The sequence below is a fragment of the Aulonocara sp. 'chitande type north' Nkhata Bay genome, linkage group LG8, assembly GCF_057382095.1.
Source record: "Aulonocara sp. 'chitande type north' Nkhata Bay isolate Kocher_YH1m ecotype deep benthic linkage group LG8, A_spYH_male_GT1.1, whole genome shotgun sequence".
Taxonomy (NCBI): Eukaryota; Metazoa; Chordata; class Actinopteri; order Cichliformes; family Cichlidae; genus Aulonocara; species Aulonocara sp. 'chitande type north' Nkhata Bay.
In genome coordinates, this window is record NC_141351.1 from 16,257,161 (window position 1) to 16,272,595 (window position 15,435).

At 40.5% G+C, this 15,435-nt stretch overlaps 1 protein-coding gene across 2 annotated transcripts; it reads right to left on the reverse strand.

Moving 5' to 3' along the window:
- Window positions 1-1,562: 1,562 nt before the first annotated feature.
- On the reverse strand, window positions 1,563-15,302 carry sec31b (SEC31 homolog B, COPII coat complex component). 2 transcript variants are annotated; one of them, XM_086303893.1, is made up of 25 exons: window positions 15,147-15,302; window positions 14,283-14,515; window positions 13,525-13,720; window positions 13,328-13,423; window positions 12,519-12,659; window positions 12,012-12,254; window positions 11,268-11,429; window positions 10,698-10,850; window positions 10,374-10,604; window positions 10,205-10,279; window positions 9,994-10,086; window positions 9,802-9,910; window positions 9,536-9,714; window positions 9,314-9,440; window positions 9,059-9,204; window positions 8,704-8,877; window positions 8,442-8,594; window positions 8,161-8,356; window positions 7,682-8,068; window positions 7,496-7,534; window positions 6,800-6,858; window positions 6,313-6,438; window positions 6,109-6,228; window positions 5,913-5,984; window positions 1,563-3,008 (listed from the first exon to the last, which is right to left on the reverse strand). In XM_086303893.1, exons 2-25 carry the CDS (start codon window positions 14,483-14,485, stop codon window positions 2,829-2,831), a joined length of 3,660 nt encoding a protein of 1,219 aa, XP_086160019.1. In that variant the 5' UTR covers window positions 14,486-14,515; window positions 15,147-15,302; the 3' UTR covers window positions 1,563-2,828. The 2 variants fall into 2 exon arrangements, with proteins under 2 accessions (XP_086160019.1, XP_086160020.1); XM_086303894.1 differs by lacking the exon at window positions 7,496-7,534.
- Between the last annotated feature and the right edge of the window lie 133 nt (window positions 15,303-15,435).

The window sequence follows — 15,435 nt, forward strand, 5'->3', positions numbered from 1 at the left end:
GATTGCAGTGAATTTTAATGAGTTGTGTAACGCTCCTCTAAGTGTGCAAATTGGGTCAGATAACAAACAAACAGGGGGAAAAAACCCCCAAATCGTTAAGTGCAGACTTTGATGCATTCACGTGCTTTGTTGCAAACAGGAAAACGGATCAACATCTAAAATAGTTTACCTGAGGGCACTGATGCGGGAAGCACCATGATAAACACCCATATTTACCTTCAGTAGAGCAGCTTGACTACGCTAGACAGAGCCCTCTGCTGTTCATAGTGAAAATTGCTTAGATAACCAAGATAACAATAGCACACTGTGAAAACAACTGCTTCTAAGATGTAAAAGCAGCAAACTTTTAAATATTTGCTCTCATTGTTCTCTTCCAAAGTGGGATAATATATATTGAAATAGTGAATAACACTTTGAACTGTTTAGTTTTTGTGTAAATGTTGGTATGACAACACATTTTGATGGTTGTTTTCAATTTAACAGTGAGCATCAGAGGAAGAACCAGTTTTCAACTTTAAAAGTCATGTATACACAATACACAACATGACTTAATACATGAAGCAATACAAGAAGCTGTGGAGCACCTTTTTATTTATTTTTTAATTAAAAAAAATTGTTTTTTTTATTGCACGGGTAAAGGACTCAGACACTGTATTGGCAGCACTACTCCCTCACACTAAGAAGTCTTTTGGTTTGAATCCCGTCTCTGGTTTCCGTGTGGGGTTTGCATATTCTCTTTCTCTGTGCGCTCAGTCTGGGTACTCTGGCATCCTACTATTGTGCAAAGACATTCATGAGGTGAGGTTAATTGATTTTAAATTGGCTGTAGTTGTGAATGTGAGCGTGAGTAGCTGTCTGTCCCTGTAAGTGTTAGCCCTGCAATGGATTGGTGACCTGTCCGAGGTGAACCCTGCTTTTTGTCCAATGACAGCTGGGATAGGTTTCAGCCGGCCTGTGACTGTGGATACTTTGAATAAGATAGATGGAGTGAGGAGATCACCGATTAAAGAGATCAGAGTTCAACTGTTTTGCTAAACCACAATGTCATTGCCTTATTAGACGTAGGTACCAGTGACATTGTGATCTCTAGTGACAGTATGGAAGAGAGGTTTATATACTTAGCATCAACCCTCCAAAGCAATGAAGTGTGTGCAAGAGAATGCAGACAAGGTGGACTGGGTGGAGATGAGTATTAAAGGTAATTTGCAGCAGAAGGACAGCAGCAAGAGTGAAAGGAAAGCTTTACAAGATAGTAGAATGATGAGCTATGGAGAATGGTTTGGAGAAAGGAGGCAGAGCTGAAGATGTTAAAGATGTTCACTGGGGGTGATGAGGAGAGACAGCTCCGGTTTAAGAGTTTGGAGGCAAAGAGGGATAGTGGATATACTGGATAAAGGATGTTGAAGCGGGAGCTGGCAGACAATAAGGGAAAAAGAAGACCACACAAGTTCTTGGATGTAGTGAAGGAAGTCATGCAGAGGGTTGGTGCAACAGGCAAATGACCTCCCTTACAGGGATCACTAGAAAAAGGACAAAAAGATAATGTTTAGAAACGTGCAACCTTTTAAGTGAAATTTTATTTGAAAAAAGGATACCGAAATGAATAAAGTAAGCAAGATGGATTGTATAAATATCTGTGCAACCACAATGGGCACACTGAGGCACTTCACTGCCTTCTGCTGCCACAACACACCAAACTATAAAGTTTTATGTTCAGCTACAAAACTCTTAAGATCTTTGTTTTGTTAAATCCTTTAAGTCATATCATTATTATGATCTAATCTAAAACTTGTATGATTTAAAAATGGGAACTTTAGGTTATGAAAGGATAAGATGTGGCCTGGATAAAGAGGAATAGTGTATCTTTAACAGAAGGAGTGGCTAACACAGAGGGGATGTTAGTTCATGTTCAGTTTAACATAAAATTGTGTACTTTTGTTTTACAAGCTGCCCCGTGAGCAATAGGGGAAGTAGTTAACATGCATACTGAAGCAAGACTGAGAAAAAAAAACAAAACAAAAAAACTTCAGTCGTTCACACAAGCTATCAGGAAATATTGTACCAGTGCTAATAAAGTGTGGAAGAGGAAATAAAACAGCAAAACTTTACAATCACTCTATGACATTCTTCTGCAGTACTTTGGCCCAAAAACACACATGGCACAATGAACTGGAAACAATCTATTACAGCAAGTGTAGAGAACAGTAAGATCTATGTTACAGTGTTTAAACGTGTTGATGCTTGTTGTTGTTGTTGTTGTAAAATTATACACACCGAGTAAAGCGTGTCAGCCTGTTCCTCCCTCACACAAAGAACACCGACAGGGTGGATAGTAAGTGCAGCCCAGAGTTTATTTTCATGATTTTTAGTCTGACCTTTGGAGATGAGAGTTCCTAGTCAAAGATGTTTGTTTCTAATGCTGAACTGGACTTCTATATGCACTGGTGTGCAGTGTAATATGGAATATGAAAATGCACCACTTTGTAAACTACCTCAATTCAGACTTTGCACCACTTGCTTCGTATATTACATCAACTCTTGAATGTACACAGAATCACAAATTTTGGAATACATTCAACTTTTTTTTCCTCTTTCTTGTTTTGTAAAATTATCACAGCAACATCGACAACTCTCTACAAAAACCAACCTCACTGCCCAAATCAGGCAAGTCTTCTGGCAAGGAAACTGTACGGAGTGATGAAGAACACGATCTGTAATATTATCAGCCATTATTCTCATTATTGACGCAAGTCATCAGGCCAAAAAGAAATAAATACATATACAACAATATGGTAACACTGAAGTCTGGTTGGTGGTGAACCTGGAGGTTACACGCCCAGCTTGTTGGCGATAGTCATGACTACTTTGAGGATCGGCATGAAGGCGGAGATCTCGCTGAAGTTGCTGCTGCTGACCACCTGAGTGTGGACCTCCAAACCCCGCTGGTAGTTCTGGCTGGCCACACAGCGACTGATCTCATGGAGTCCGCTCAGGATGTTGTGAGAGAGCTGAGAGGCAGTAGGGAAATTATATTATGTTTAAAGTTTTTACTGTACTATGTGAGAAAATTGTGAAAAATCTAATTTACTGTTGCAGTTTAAGTCACAAAAAACGGCAAATCCCAAGTTCTATATTTTCTTTTTTCTCCCACTTCTTCAGCATGGTAAACACAGTAGTTCTTAAACTGTGAAGTGACCCCCCCCTGGTGGGAGCATTAGGTGTCTGCAGGTGGATGACTGAAGAAAAATGCAGAGTGCGATGATGTTGAATAAATATGATTTAAGTGAAGGAACATTAACATTCATCTATGATCCTTTTTCATGTTAATAACTATTAATAGCAATTGTGTTGTAAACAGTTATCCCTGTAGATCCCCCGAATCTGTTTACTGGTGTGCTCATGGAAAATGTTTAGCTTGTACTGCATACTTAATTCTGGTTTTATCCCCATTTACTGGACACTGTAAATGCATAGTTTGTCTTGTTTTACTACTTTATTTCTTTGTATTGCATTCTACCTAGAGCATCTCGAGTGCCCACTGATAGCAACAATTACATCAGTAAACCGTCCCAAACCGTCCCAAACTCCACCAACTGGGACTTAACTCCTCTCTGTGCAACTGGATTGTGGACTTCCTCACTAACCGTAGACAGAGTGTCAGAGTGGGTAAGAACACCTCTTCCACCCTTGTGGTCAACACCGGTGCCCCTCAGGGGTGTGTTCTGAGCCCTCTGCTATACACTCTCTTCACCCATGACTGTATTTCCTCCTGCGCGTCCAATCTCATTGTTAAGTTTGCAGATGACACTACAGTGCTCGGACTTATATCCAACAATGATGAGACAAACTATAGGACAGAGGTGCAACAACTAGAGTCATGGTGCCACGACAATAACTTGGTCTTAAACACCAAAAAGACCAAGGAGATCATTGTAGATTTCCGGAAGAGGGGTCATAACAACCATCTGCCTCTCTTCATTGGCAGTGAGGCGGTGGAGAGGGTGAGCAGTTTTAAATTCTTGGGGGTAACTGTGACCGAGGACCTGTCCTGGGGCAACCATATCACCTCAGTTGTACGGAAGGCCCAACAGCGCCTCTACTACCTGAGGAGACTGCGGAGCGCACACATTCCCAGATCTCTGATGTTGAACTTCTACAACTGTGCCATCAGCAGCGTTCTGACGTATGGATTTCTAGTGTGGTTCCCCAGCTGCACCAAGGCCGATCAGCAAGCACTCCAGCGGGTGGTGAAGGAAGCTGGCAGAATTATTGGAACAAGTCTGCCAGAGATCAGTAATATCTTCCCCACTCGCTGTCTGAGGAGGGTGCACAGTATCCTGCGGGACCAACATCACCCTGCGCGCCACCTTTTCCATCTGCTGCCCTCAGGGAGAAGGTACAGGTCTATACAGGCCAGAACATCCAGACTGGCCAACAGCCTGTATCCACAGGCTGTGAGGCTCCTGAACTCTCTGCCCCCCTCTCACGGACAATAACCATATCCAACTTCTTAATAGCAATGAACTGGTCTGCATTGGTGCATCATATCTTTATTCTCTTCCCCCTCCTGCCCCCCCCCTGTTTCTTAAATAGATAACTATCATATCTGATATCATATCTCACAGTACAATAATATTGAATGGGTTGCATTGTTGTATTTTGTCATGTTTCTCAGGTCTTTGTCTGAATTTCTACGAACATTATTGCTAAGGATTGTCTTATTGCATTGGAGTCACACTGGGTTAAATATGTACACTTGGGTTTTAAGGGGTATTTATTATTTTCTTCTTTTTTTTGGGTTGTATGGAAGCCCCAAACGCAATTTCATTGTTCTTGACAATGACAATAAATAAATAAATACTAAAATACTAAATACTAAACTCAAATTGACGCTTGCTTAGTTACAAATACATATAATGGACTAAGACTGATCATTTTCTCAGCTATCTTCACAAAGACTATGCTTTTTTACTGGCTGAGCCCTTAGTTGCCATTGGATTCAAGTAGAGCATGTCCTGGGTCCTTTTTTTAAAAGTCATAACAAGTAAAAATATCAGGTTTACAACTTCATCCCGATGTCTGACATGCACTCTAGCTTTTAGATCTCTTGTAAAAAAAATTGTACTTTAAAAATTCAAGGTAACGTTAAGCACTTGGCAGGTTAGCGTACACAATTACCTGCTGAGATGGATTAAACAGATCCAGGTACGTTTCATATTGTCAGTGTAGTGAGTACACAATGGTTTAAACATTTTCTTTAGTCTTTAAATAGGTGACCTTAAGTGTGTGGCATGTTCATTTAACTCAAACCTTTTAAAGACCTAATATTTTATTGTATATATCCATAAACATTTATTCTTAGATTGACAAAAGCACTTTTTTATTTCAGGTAATGCAGTGCACCTCCACTGTACAGCACTGAATTATAAACAAAGCATTGCTATGACAGTGGTGGCCCTTGACAAGGCTTAGCTCATCATGCAGGTTTTATGTCCTTTTTTCTGAGGTTGAGAGTGTGATATCTATTAATGCAACAAGAGTCAGCTGAATTTTATTTGTGGTGGTCAAAACGGAAATGGTGCAAACATGTCACCCATAGAAACACACCTGCTTTTTGTTTTTGTGGTTTTGGCAGGTTAATGTAAACAGCATTTGATCTTTTTAAGTCATTGCTACATAGTGAGAAGAAACTCAGTGGTTTTACCCTCACAACAAAATTTTAAGCAGACAAAAAGGGAATATCAAGAAAGACAAAGTGATATTGAGATTTATCAACTTTTACCTCAGATTCTGTTTAAGTACACAATGCATTTCTAACTGCACTGTATCATTTAAAAGCAGCTTTTTAAAGTCAAGTTTTTCTGTCAATTTTTTAAAAATAATTTTTGAATCTGATCACTTCTGATCCTTACCGACTGCTCTCTCAGCTTATCATACAGGTGCCCCAAGCGCTTGGCAGCATCATCAAGTTTTCTTTTAGTTTGCTGAAAGAGAAACACTTCTTGTCACTTTGTATCCAATAACAAAATAATTTTGTTTCAATCAACAAAAACATTTGCACCAGAAAAACTGTGAAACCTAGATGCAGCTACAGACTGTGGAACTTACTGGGTCTCCTGCAGCTAGCTGGCAGCGCTGCACCAGGCTGTCAAAGGTGGACTTGAGAACCATGTGCTCAGGAGGGATTTCTTTCTGCTGCACCTTCTCTGATGGCAGCTGCTGGAGGAGCTGAATAACACAAGCACAGAAACATAAGGTGACAAGGTGTTACTGTTGAGAATTCACAAAACAGCCCCCTCGTTTGACACCAACCTGTACGCTGGGCTCTTGAGGGGCTCCAGGGGGTACCTGGGTGTTGTCATGGGGCTGAGCAGCCTCCACTGGGAATCTCATCACAGGTGCTGTGATGGGGGCTGGTGGAGTATAGTTATCAGGAACCTGAATATACAACAAAGTATATTATAATGAGTGAGGAAAAAAACAATGAACCAAGCAGTTTAGTTTTGGTATATCAATAAATGACACATTTGTTACATTTTTGCTAAACTGTTGGTGTAACATAAATTCATCTGCCTTTCTTGCCTGCAAGAAAGAAGAAGTGCTTAATGTGAATGTGCTTGAGTTTTCAATAAGGGTGAACTAAACTAAGAGAGTCTGCTAGTTTAGTTTAGTGAGCTCTCGAGAGAATAACAATGCTCTCCTCAAAGGAACGTGGTGCCGCACAACAATATAGCTGCTTTTACTACATTTGCAAGCATACAGCAGAACAGTATTTTGACAGTAAGAAATGCAGGCTTACCTTCTTCTTCCTGGGTCCACCTCGCACTGTAGGTGGGTCATTCCAGCCTTCTTGAGATCCTGAATCAGAAGAATAATGACAATTATTAAGGAACTACTAACATCCGTTGTTTAGATACACTCAAGCAACCAAGGATTGTCTACAAGAGACAATCTTTTTGGGCCCAGGTGGTAAAAACACTGCAAGTCAAGCCATACAGATTTGGCAGTTTATGCAGAAACAAACAAGCAAATTTTCAGGCAGCATTATTCACTCAAAGGCAAAAAAACAGAAAGAAAAATTCTATGAATATCATACTGAGTCTATTTCAGGTTAATTATGTAGCAGCTGCAAGTGTTTAAAAATGTCCTACTTATGCTTTAATTTCAAATAGCAATGTATATATATGCGCGTCATCTTTAATTGCCTGACACAGAATCATCTACAGTCTTGTCTGAGTCTGGAAAATTCATTTAGAGCTCACATATAAAAAATACACCAGGTAAGTCTTTACATTTCCCTTCAATATAGGGTAACACAAACAATCATCAAGAAACCAGACAAATGGAGAAGATCTGCATGGATTGCAAACCAACGCATATTAACTTTGAGGTTAATTTAGGGATACTATATTGTTTTGCACAGATATTTTTTTTCTGGTTCTTGAATGGATTGTTTGATCCTCCCTTATTCCATATCCAGCCCTAACCCTGTCACCTTGGTTGTCACACTGGGAATTCAGCCAGGGAAAGTATCCTGCAAGTCAAAAAGGAGTGACAGCGGAACAGATGTAAATCACCACGAGCAATACATTCCTGCTGACCTCTGTATTTTCTTTCTTTAAATTCATGACTAAAAAAATGTGGAACGATGTCAGGAAACAATGTAGCTGTGATCTCATACCAGTAGGAGGAGGAGCCACCACTGGAGCTGGGAAGGGCTTTGCAGCAGGAGCTCCAGGTCCACCCTGTGGATATCCAGATCCAGGAGGAACATAGGGAACAGACGGAGGTGCAGTACCCTGGTTGTGAAGGCTTCCTGGGTACACTGGAACCGGGGCTCCAGGCTGGGAGCGAGGTGGTGCAAAGCCTGAGGAGGTAGGTGGCATGAAGCTTATTGGTGGCACCCCGGGGCTGGGCATGGGGGGTAGGCCTCCAGCAGCTGACGATGAAGGTGGCAGTTGAGGCCCTGATAAAGTAGCAGCTGGCATAGAAGGACCTGGAGGTGGAAACGCTGGAGGTCCAGCAGTGGACGGTGACTGAGGCTGGAATGGCTGGTGAGGAAGGAAACCTGGGAAAAGCCACAAATGATTGCCATAATATCAAGAAACAAAAAAGGGCAAAAAATACAAATAAATTCAAATATTCTACAAATGGTCAAACCTGGAGCCACAGCAGGATGTTGGGGGTAGGAGGGTCTCAGGGCAGGGCGGGTCGTACTGGGTGGCAGTACATGAGAAGAAGGCTCCAACCAACCAGGCCCAGGGTTGGTTGGAGCAGCTTGAGGGGTAAAAACCGATGGCAAAGGAGGCTGCTGTTGTGCAGTCATCTGAGCAGCAGGAGAGGGCTGGTAATGACTCTAAAATACAAATGAATACAAATTAAATACAAATTCATTTTGGAAAATATATTTAATATTCATTGTATTGCTAACAAACTGATACCGTAAACTGTGCTTTTGATGCAGGAGTTGGAGCAGCAGGAGTGGGCTTTGCAGTGGACACACTGACTCTGTTGAAGGTGTTTGGAGGTTGCTGTTGGACAGGAGCCTCTCCCTGAGCGTGAAACAGCCTGTTTCTTAGCATCACGATCCCAGCCTGACAAGACAAAATTGGACAAACATGCAGATGCAGTTATTACAAATCAAACAAAGCAAAGAAAAATGAATTGTGCCATTAATAATTAAATCATTTATAGCTATTTTACTTGGTCTGAGTTCTCAGGCAGGTAGCTCAGGGCAGTGGTCAAGCTACCCTCTGCAGCCAGTATGCCAGCATAACAGGTTAGCTTCTCAGCCAGGACTGGGCTTTGGACCGCCACCTCACAGTTACGGAGACGTTCAATGGACTTTCGCAGCATCATGACTTTCTCAACCAAATCCTGAAACACAAATAAATGCCTTTAGACTAATAGATTCTTCGCTGGCAGGTAACTGTAACTATTTTTCACCCCCGAATCATCTCAGTAAGTGCACAGCGACTCATTAAAACTTTGCTCAAATAAGCAGAAGAGTTTGTTCATCATTGCTAGAGGCAGATTAGAACAAATATTAAGATTATACCTCTAGACCAAGAGGAGAAGAGCAGTCTCTATACAAGGCCCAGCATTCCACTAGCTTCTCAATGTTTCCAGAGCAGATGTAACACAGACATGCCTGCAGGCAACGCTTCTCTGTACCCTCACACTCCAACCGGCTTCCCAGTGTATCTACCATGATGAATAAAAGAAAATTACAATTTTTTTGAATAGAGGGACTGAAATTAGAACAGATACCATGAGCACAGGTAGATTTGGTATGAATAAGGTGGATACTAACCGCACAGGCGAGCAAAGTCTTCAGGGTGAGCATAGGTCAGGAGAGCAGCGAGAGCTTCCTTCCAGTTGTCCAGCTCACAGCTTTGGACTATGTCTTTCCAGTTTTGGGTCACCACTGATGATATAAGCTGCAGTTGGAACAAACACGTTAGGTATACATTCAGGAAAAACATTCATTTCATTGTGGTTGTATGAGCTGGACCACTATTAATCATAATCTTACCATTGAGATGCTATTCTTTTGTTTGCTTAGGTATTTCTGTTGAGTTTTCTTCAGCAGTTCTTCTCCTCCGCTTATAGAAAGCAGGATTGCTTCAGCGTAGCGACCATCATTCAGACACAGATCCACAGCTCCCTCAAAGTTACCAACCAACAGCGCCTGACTTATCAAACCATCGGTGTCTTAAAAACAGAAGGAGATAATCAATGCAATCATAAAATCACAAGTAAATATCAGATAACAGTAGATTTTCAGAGGAGAAATTTTACCACATGACACTGGGATCTGAAAGTTAGAGTTTTCCTTTGGGGTCTGGCTGAAAAAATCTGCTGGTGACACAGAACCTGAAGTTCTAGCTTCAGCTGCTTCATCAGACCTCTGAAAATAACAAAGAGTGTTTTAAATGGAACAGGAGACACACAGCTTGAAAATAGATACCGTACATTTGCAGAAGTGCTGACCTCAGTGGAGAGTCGCTGCATCTTTTCTGCCAGATCTTTGGCATCCACTCCATGTCCATTGGGTTGGAAATTCTTCCCCAGACATTTTGAAATCTGAATAAGCACAACAGGAAGTATGTGATATGATTTAGAGAACCAGTGCATTCACAGAAATTTTAAAGTTAATGTTAAATATCAGTGACTAGCTACAGTCAAGTAAGAGCCATGATACCTTTCTTTCCAATTCATCCTTGCTAAACCCCAAAAGTTTAAGGAATTTAATACGGGCTTCATCCTCAAAATTAACCTGTAAATTAAAAGAGTGAATCAGCATACAGGATAATAACACCCAAAACTGACTGACAGATTTAACATTAGGTTTTAGTAGCTGGATGGCTAACCAGAAGGAACTTCCATATGTCCTGCTCAGCATCTGACTTGGAGCTCTGAATCTTAGCCTGGCAGTAACTGTTGAAGGAACCTGACTGCAGCGCTGTCTGCAGCTCCCTAGAGCGCTGTAGGAACTCTGTCTCTGTGGTAACTTGGCTCACAAACACTTGTCTAGGGACGGGTTGGGGGCTCTGGACTGGAGGCAACTTGGGATTCTCAAATGTGATCAGCTTTCCACCAAACTAAGAAACAAAAACAGATCATATATAAAGATAATTGTTCTGTTGTTTTTAATGGAAGAAAATTGCTACAAAAACATTAAATGCTGCACTTACAGCAAAGGAAGCTCCCACTGGCCTGCGCACCCACTTGGGTGGCTTCTTGAGAGGAGGAACTATGGTGTCCTGCACTTGAGGCTGAGGAACTTGCAAAGGAGGCAGCACCTGCCCCGTACCAAAGGGATCCATTGTGTCAAATGAGGATGATATCTGTTAAATAAAACATAAAAAAATGTTGAAACAAATATGCTGAAACAATTAACTGACTGCAGCTATTTTGATAAATAGTTCATAGACCAAGCAGACAAACAAGACATTTAAACATGTCAATATTTCTGTTGTGAAACTGATTAATATTTGTAGCAATTTTTAACAGCTGATGATCAATCAACCATTTTAATGAATAAATATAATTAGCTGTGACCCTGCTTCATGTGATAGCTTTCAACTATGATATAGCCATCGTTCAGACTTAATGTACAACGTGTTTATAAGTCAATATTAAGTGCTTTACATGGGCACCATCTTGTGGACAAACAATGGAGGTCAGACACGGTTTAAACAAATAAAACCGTAAATACAAACACAGTTAAATTCAAATTTTTTTAAAGACAGAGCAAACATTACTCTTTCAGCTGTGCTCTGCTGCTGAGCCTTCAAGCTCCCTCCCATCACAGAGTAAACAGTGATTCTCCCATCAAATGATGCCGTTGAAAGCAGCGCTGGATTCCTGGGGCACCACTCCACATCAAAGCACCACTGGTTAGTTGTTGGAAGCTCATAGATTACCTGAATAGAAGACACAGCTTTCATGATTGGAGTAACAAATATAGGTAACAACAATGAGGGCTTATTCACTCATAATACACAGGATTCTTGCCACAAAGTTACCAGAGCAGCTCCAACTAGCTTGAGGGTGAGGTAGGTTGGGGAGTTGTATATTAGGTACTTAGCTAATTATGTGTCACAGATACAACAGTGGTGCTGTATTGCTGCAGCTCTGCAGTCAGTGAGAAAGGAAAGACAGACTCTAGCTTCATTCCTGCTTCAAGGCTATATCAGGGTAAAGCATGAAATGAAGGTTAACCTTTTCACACACAGCAGTCATTTAGCCTACCAACTAAGGATCAAGTGTAGTTTATCCCATAAGTGGATGAATGACAGCTTAAAAGGCAAAATGATATTACGTCATAATATTTGCCTGGGTTTTTTTTTTTAACTTTGAAAACTATAGTCTTTAACAGCTGGTTTATATGTGTAAAACCTGTAAGAGAAACATTAACCTAATAAGGTGGAATAGCTCAGTAGCTTAGAGGCTTGCCAAACAATTGCAGAATCCCTGATACATGAGCAGTAATTAAGATTGTGTACCTCTCCTGTGTTTGGATTCCAGCAAAGGATCCGATTGTCTTTAGCACTACTAAGCAGGAGCTCAGAGTCAGCCTGGCTCCAGGATATAGACAAAATTCCCCTTGTATGGTTCTCCAGTACTTTAAGAGGTGATGTGGCAAAGCGAAGGTCCCACATCTGGATCACTGGCAGTCGGTCATCTTCAGAGGCCAAGACCAACTGAGTGGCCACATCAGGGTGCCAGAGCATTCCTGAACAGTGCATCTGAAATCACATAAAAGTAAAGAGTTAAAAATATGAGAGTTCATTTCTACAGGATGCAACATTAAAATCTGCATTTTTGATTAACAAATGAGTCAAATTACTGAGCATCCAGAGCAAAACAGGATAAAAGTGGGATTTTGCATTCTACAAATAGTCTTGTCTCAACACATGTTGCTTTAAAATGATAGATAAGCCTTTTTGACTTGTTCACATGATTTCATTACTTTTACAGAAGGAACTCTGGACTTTATTTAAGCCACCAACCCTGTTGCTATGATCACTGATCTTGATGATGGGCTCGTTCTTTCTCAGGTCCCAGACGACTGCTTTCCCGCTGGGGTTAGCAGAGGCCAGGATGTGCTGAACCTGCCGGTTCCATGAGACTACACTGATATCTTCAGCAGGCTGAAAAAGAAAAGAAAAAACAAAAGTTGTTAGTCTAAAATAAAAACAAGTCTACCTGTGAGTCTTACTACAACAGATCCCTCATGATTATATGCATATAGGGACGGTTTGACATATGAGCAAAAAATAAGTACTGGGTGACACTATTCATGTTGATTGCCATAGACTTGGAATGCTTCCAGTGGTAAAAGTGCTATGTGAAAAACATCAGTATTAGCCAGAACTTCACAATCATTACACCCAGGAATGCAAATGCCATGCAAACACTGTTTGTTTCTGTTATGGAAATATCATGTAACCATGGCTTATTCTAACAGCAAGGACTCCCATGAAATATAGACAGCCTGTGCAGACATGTTTTATTCAGCTATCTTGATACTGAGGAGAACAAGGTTATACCCAAATGTTGGTAAGAAGTATAGACACCAAGGCTTAAATTTACTCCTTAGCAAGCAAGTATTATATAACTATACAACCACAAATAAAATATTCTTGTGATTTCATTGTTTCTCACCGATATTAAAACTATAAAGGCAAAAAAAAAGAAAAAGAAAAGTCAAAACCTACTTACTGGGGAATTGTGGTTTGACTCATTATAAACACATTGGTTTAGAAGAGAATAAGATTTCAACACCATGACAAACCACGTGATCCCATCATGTACTCACCTGTGTCTTTGCTCCTGGAGTCATAGGACTGCTGAAGTTGTTTAGATCCCAGATGTATATCTCTGAATCATTTGCTCCTGACGCAAGGAGGTTACTCTAAAAATTAATAAATTAAAACATCAATCTGAAACACAGAGGGACGTCTGTACCGACTGTCTTTGAATGACAAAGGAAATCACTAGCAGGTTTCTATTTACCTGAAAATGGTTGAAATCTAATGCTCGGACAGGTCCTGTATGTTTGTCAGATTGTCCCACTACAGCCTCCCCACTGGAGTTCATTATTGCCTCTGGATCATAGACAGTCAGTGTTCCATTTTCACTACCACCAACCAGCCTTCCTCCAGTACCATCTGCTCCACTTCCAAAATTTACCCACACTATACTATGCAACCTATAAATGACATAGCAAGTTATTAGCACCCAGTCATAGACTGCATACTACAAAGGTTATATGCTTTATTTCTTTAACATGCTGTCTTCTGAACAAATAACTACACTAAATATCTCAAAAAATAAAAAAAATGGAAGAATGATTCTAAAGCAAGATGTGAGAACAATTAAAAAGATAGCAAATGAGCAACATTAATTTAATTATTAATAAGTAAACGTTTATTTTAAGATTGCACTAGTTTTATCTATGTGGTATCAAATTAACTGGCAGGCCTGAATTTACTTGTTGATACAACCATTTGAAAACATTCAGTTTTATCAGTGTAAGGAATTTACGGGCAAGTCACAACATGAAGTGTCCCTTCTGTGACAGTCACTGTCTGCAGCTTGTGATAAAACTAACCGAATCAATCAGGGAGCCAATAATCATATCAAAGCGGCATAACGTGGTAAACCTTTTCCATGGTTGCTGATATAGGCTGTGTGGAAACAATCAGTGGCTTATACTCTTGCCATGAATGTGTGGTCTTGTATGGTCACCATTTATCTCTTCTTTACGTTACCTGTTTGTAGTTGCCAACGACCCTTTGAGCTGCATGTCCAGTGAGGGGTCAGAAAAATCCATCTCAAATATCTCTATAGCAGCTGTGGTGTTGAAAGAAGCATCAAGCTGTTGTGCTGCTGTTCCCAAGGCCAAGTATATAGGATGGTGCCCGGCAGGACTCCACGCCTGGTGGGCAGTCCTCTGGATCTCTTTCAGCCTCATCTTCCTCTACAAGTGTTCAAATTCCAAATCCTGGACAGCAGAACAGACTCCGCTAAACCAATTACACTATATCCCAGTCCCTAAAATATATAATGTTGGCTTATTAATAACACAAAATTCGCATTTATATCTCGAATATTCTTACTTTCCAGAGTACCTCAGGCTATTACCTGTAACAGCAGTAACTTAATCGTCTATACATAAATCTAGCTTTCGAATACGGTTGTGCAAAGTTATATGTTAATTATCACAATGAAATGAATGTAGTTATCCTCTAAATTAAACTATCGTTAAGCCCCCTTTTAGGCAAGCTAACATAACATGTAGTTAGCTTTTATTAGCATTTAGCAATCATGTGTCAGAAACCGTAGCGTTAGCTTTTGTCGGTTAATAACTTTGTAAGAGCAGACTCTTCTACTGGTAATGATCTCATTATATTTGTTTTAATGCTAAATTAACCTCTCATACACGTTGCTACTCATTTTTAAATCCCGAGCTAACGCCGGGCTATTTAATTCCGGTGCACAAACGGACCAGATCTTTATTGCACGCAAGCTAGCCAACAGCCACCACCCCAGTTAGCATGTTTTAACAAAAAGGACCACTGGGCGCCTTAAAACTCAGCCCAAAAAAGATAAATATGGCCTTGAGAGAAACTTACGTCAATTTATTTGTCAGAACTTGACTGCCCGCATCTACTACAAACTCGAGAGCTACTTTACAGCCAAGCTAGCCAGCTCAACCACAGCCGGAGTCGGACCAAAGTGCTTTGCCGTGTTGTCACTACGGTACGGTAGCTGACAAGGACATTCCTCACAGTAACCTGAAGTTAACCCAGTAATACTGAACCAGAGAAAGTGTATAGACTTACACCTATAGATCATGTTCATTGCTAAGAGTACATTTCATTTGAAAATTATTCTGTTTTATCAAAAGTCGAAAATTAACAT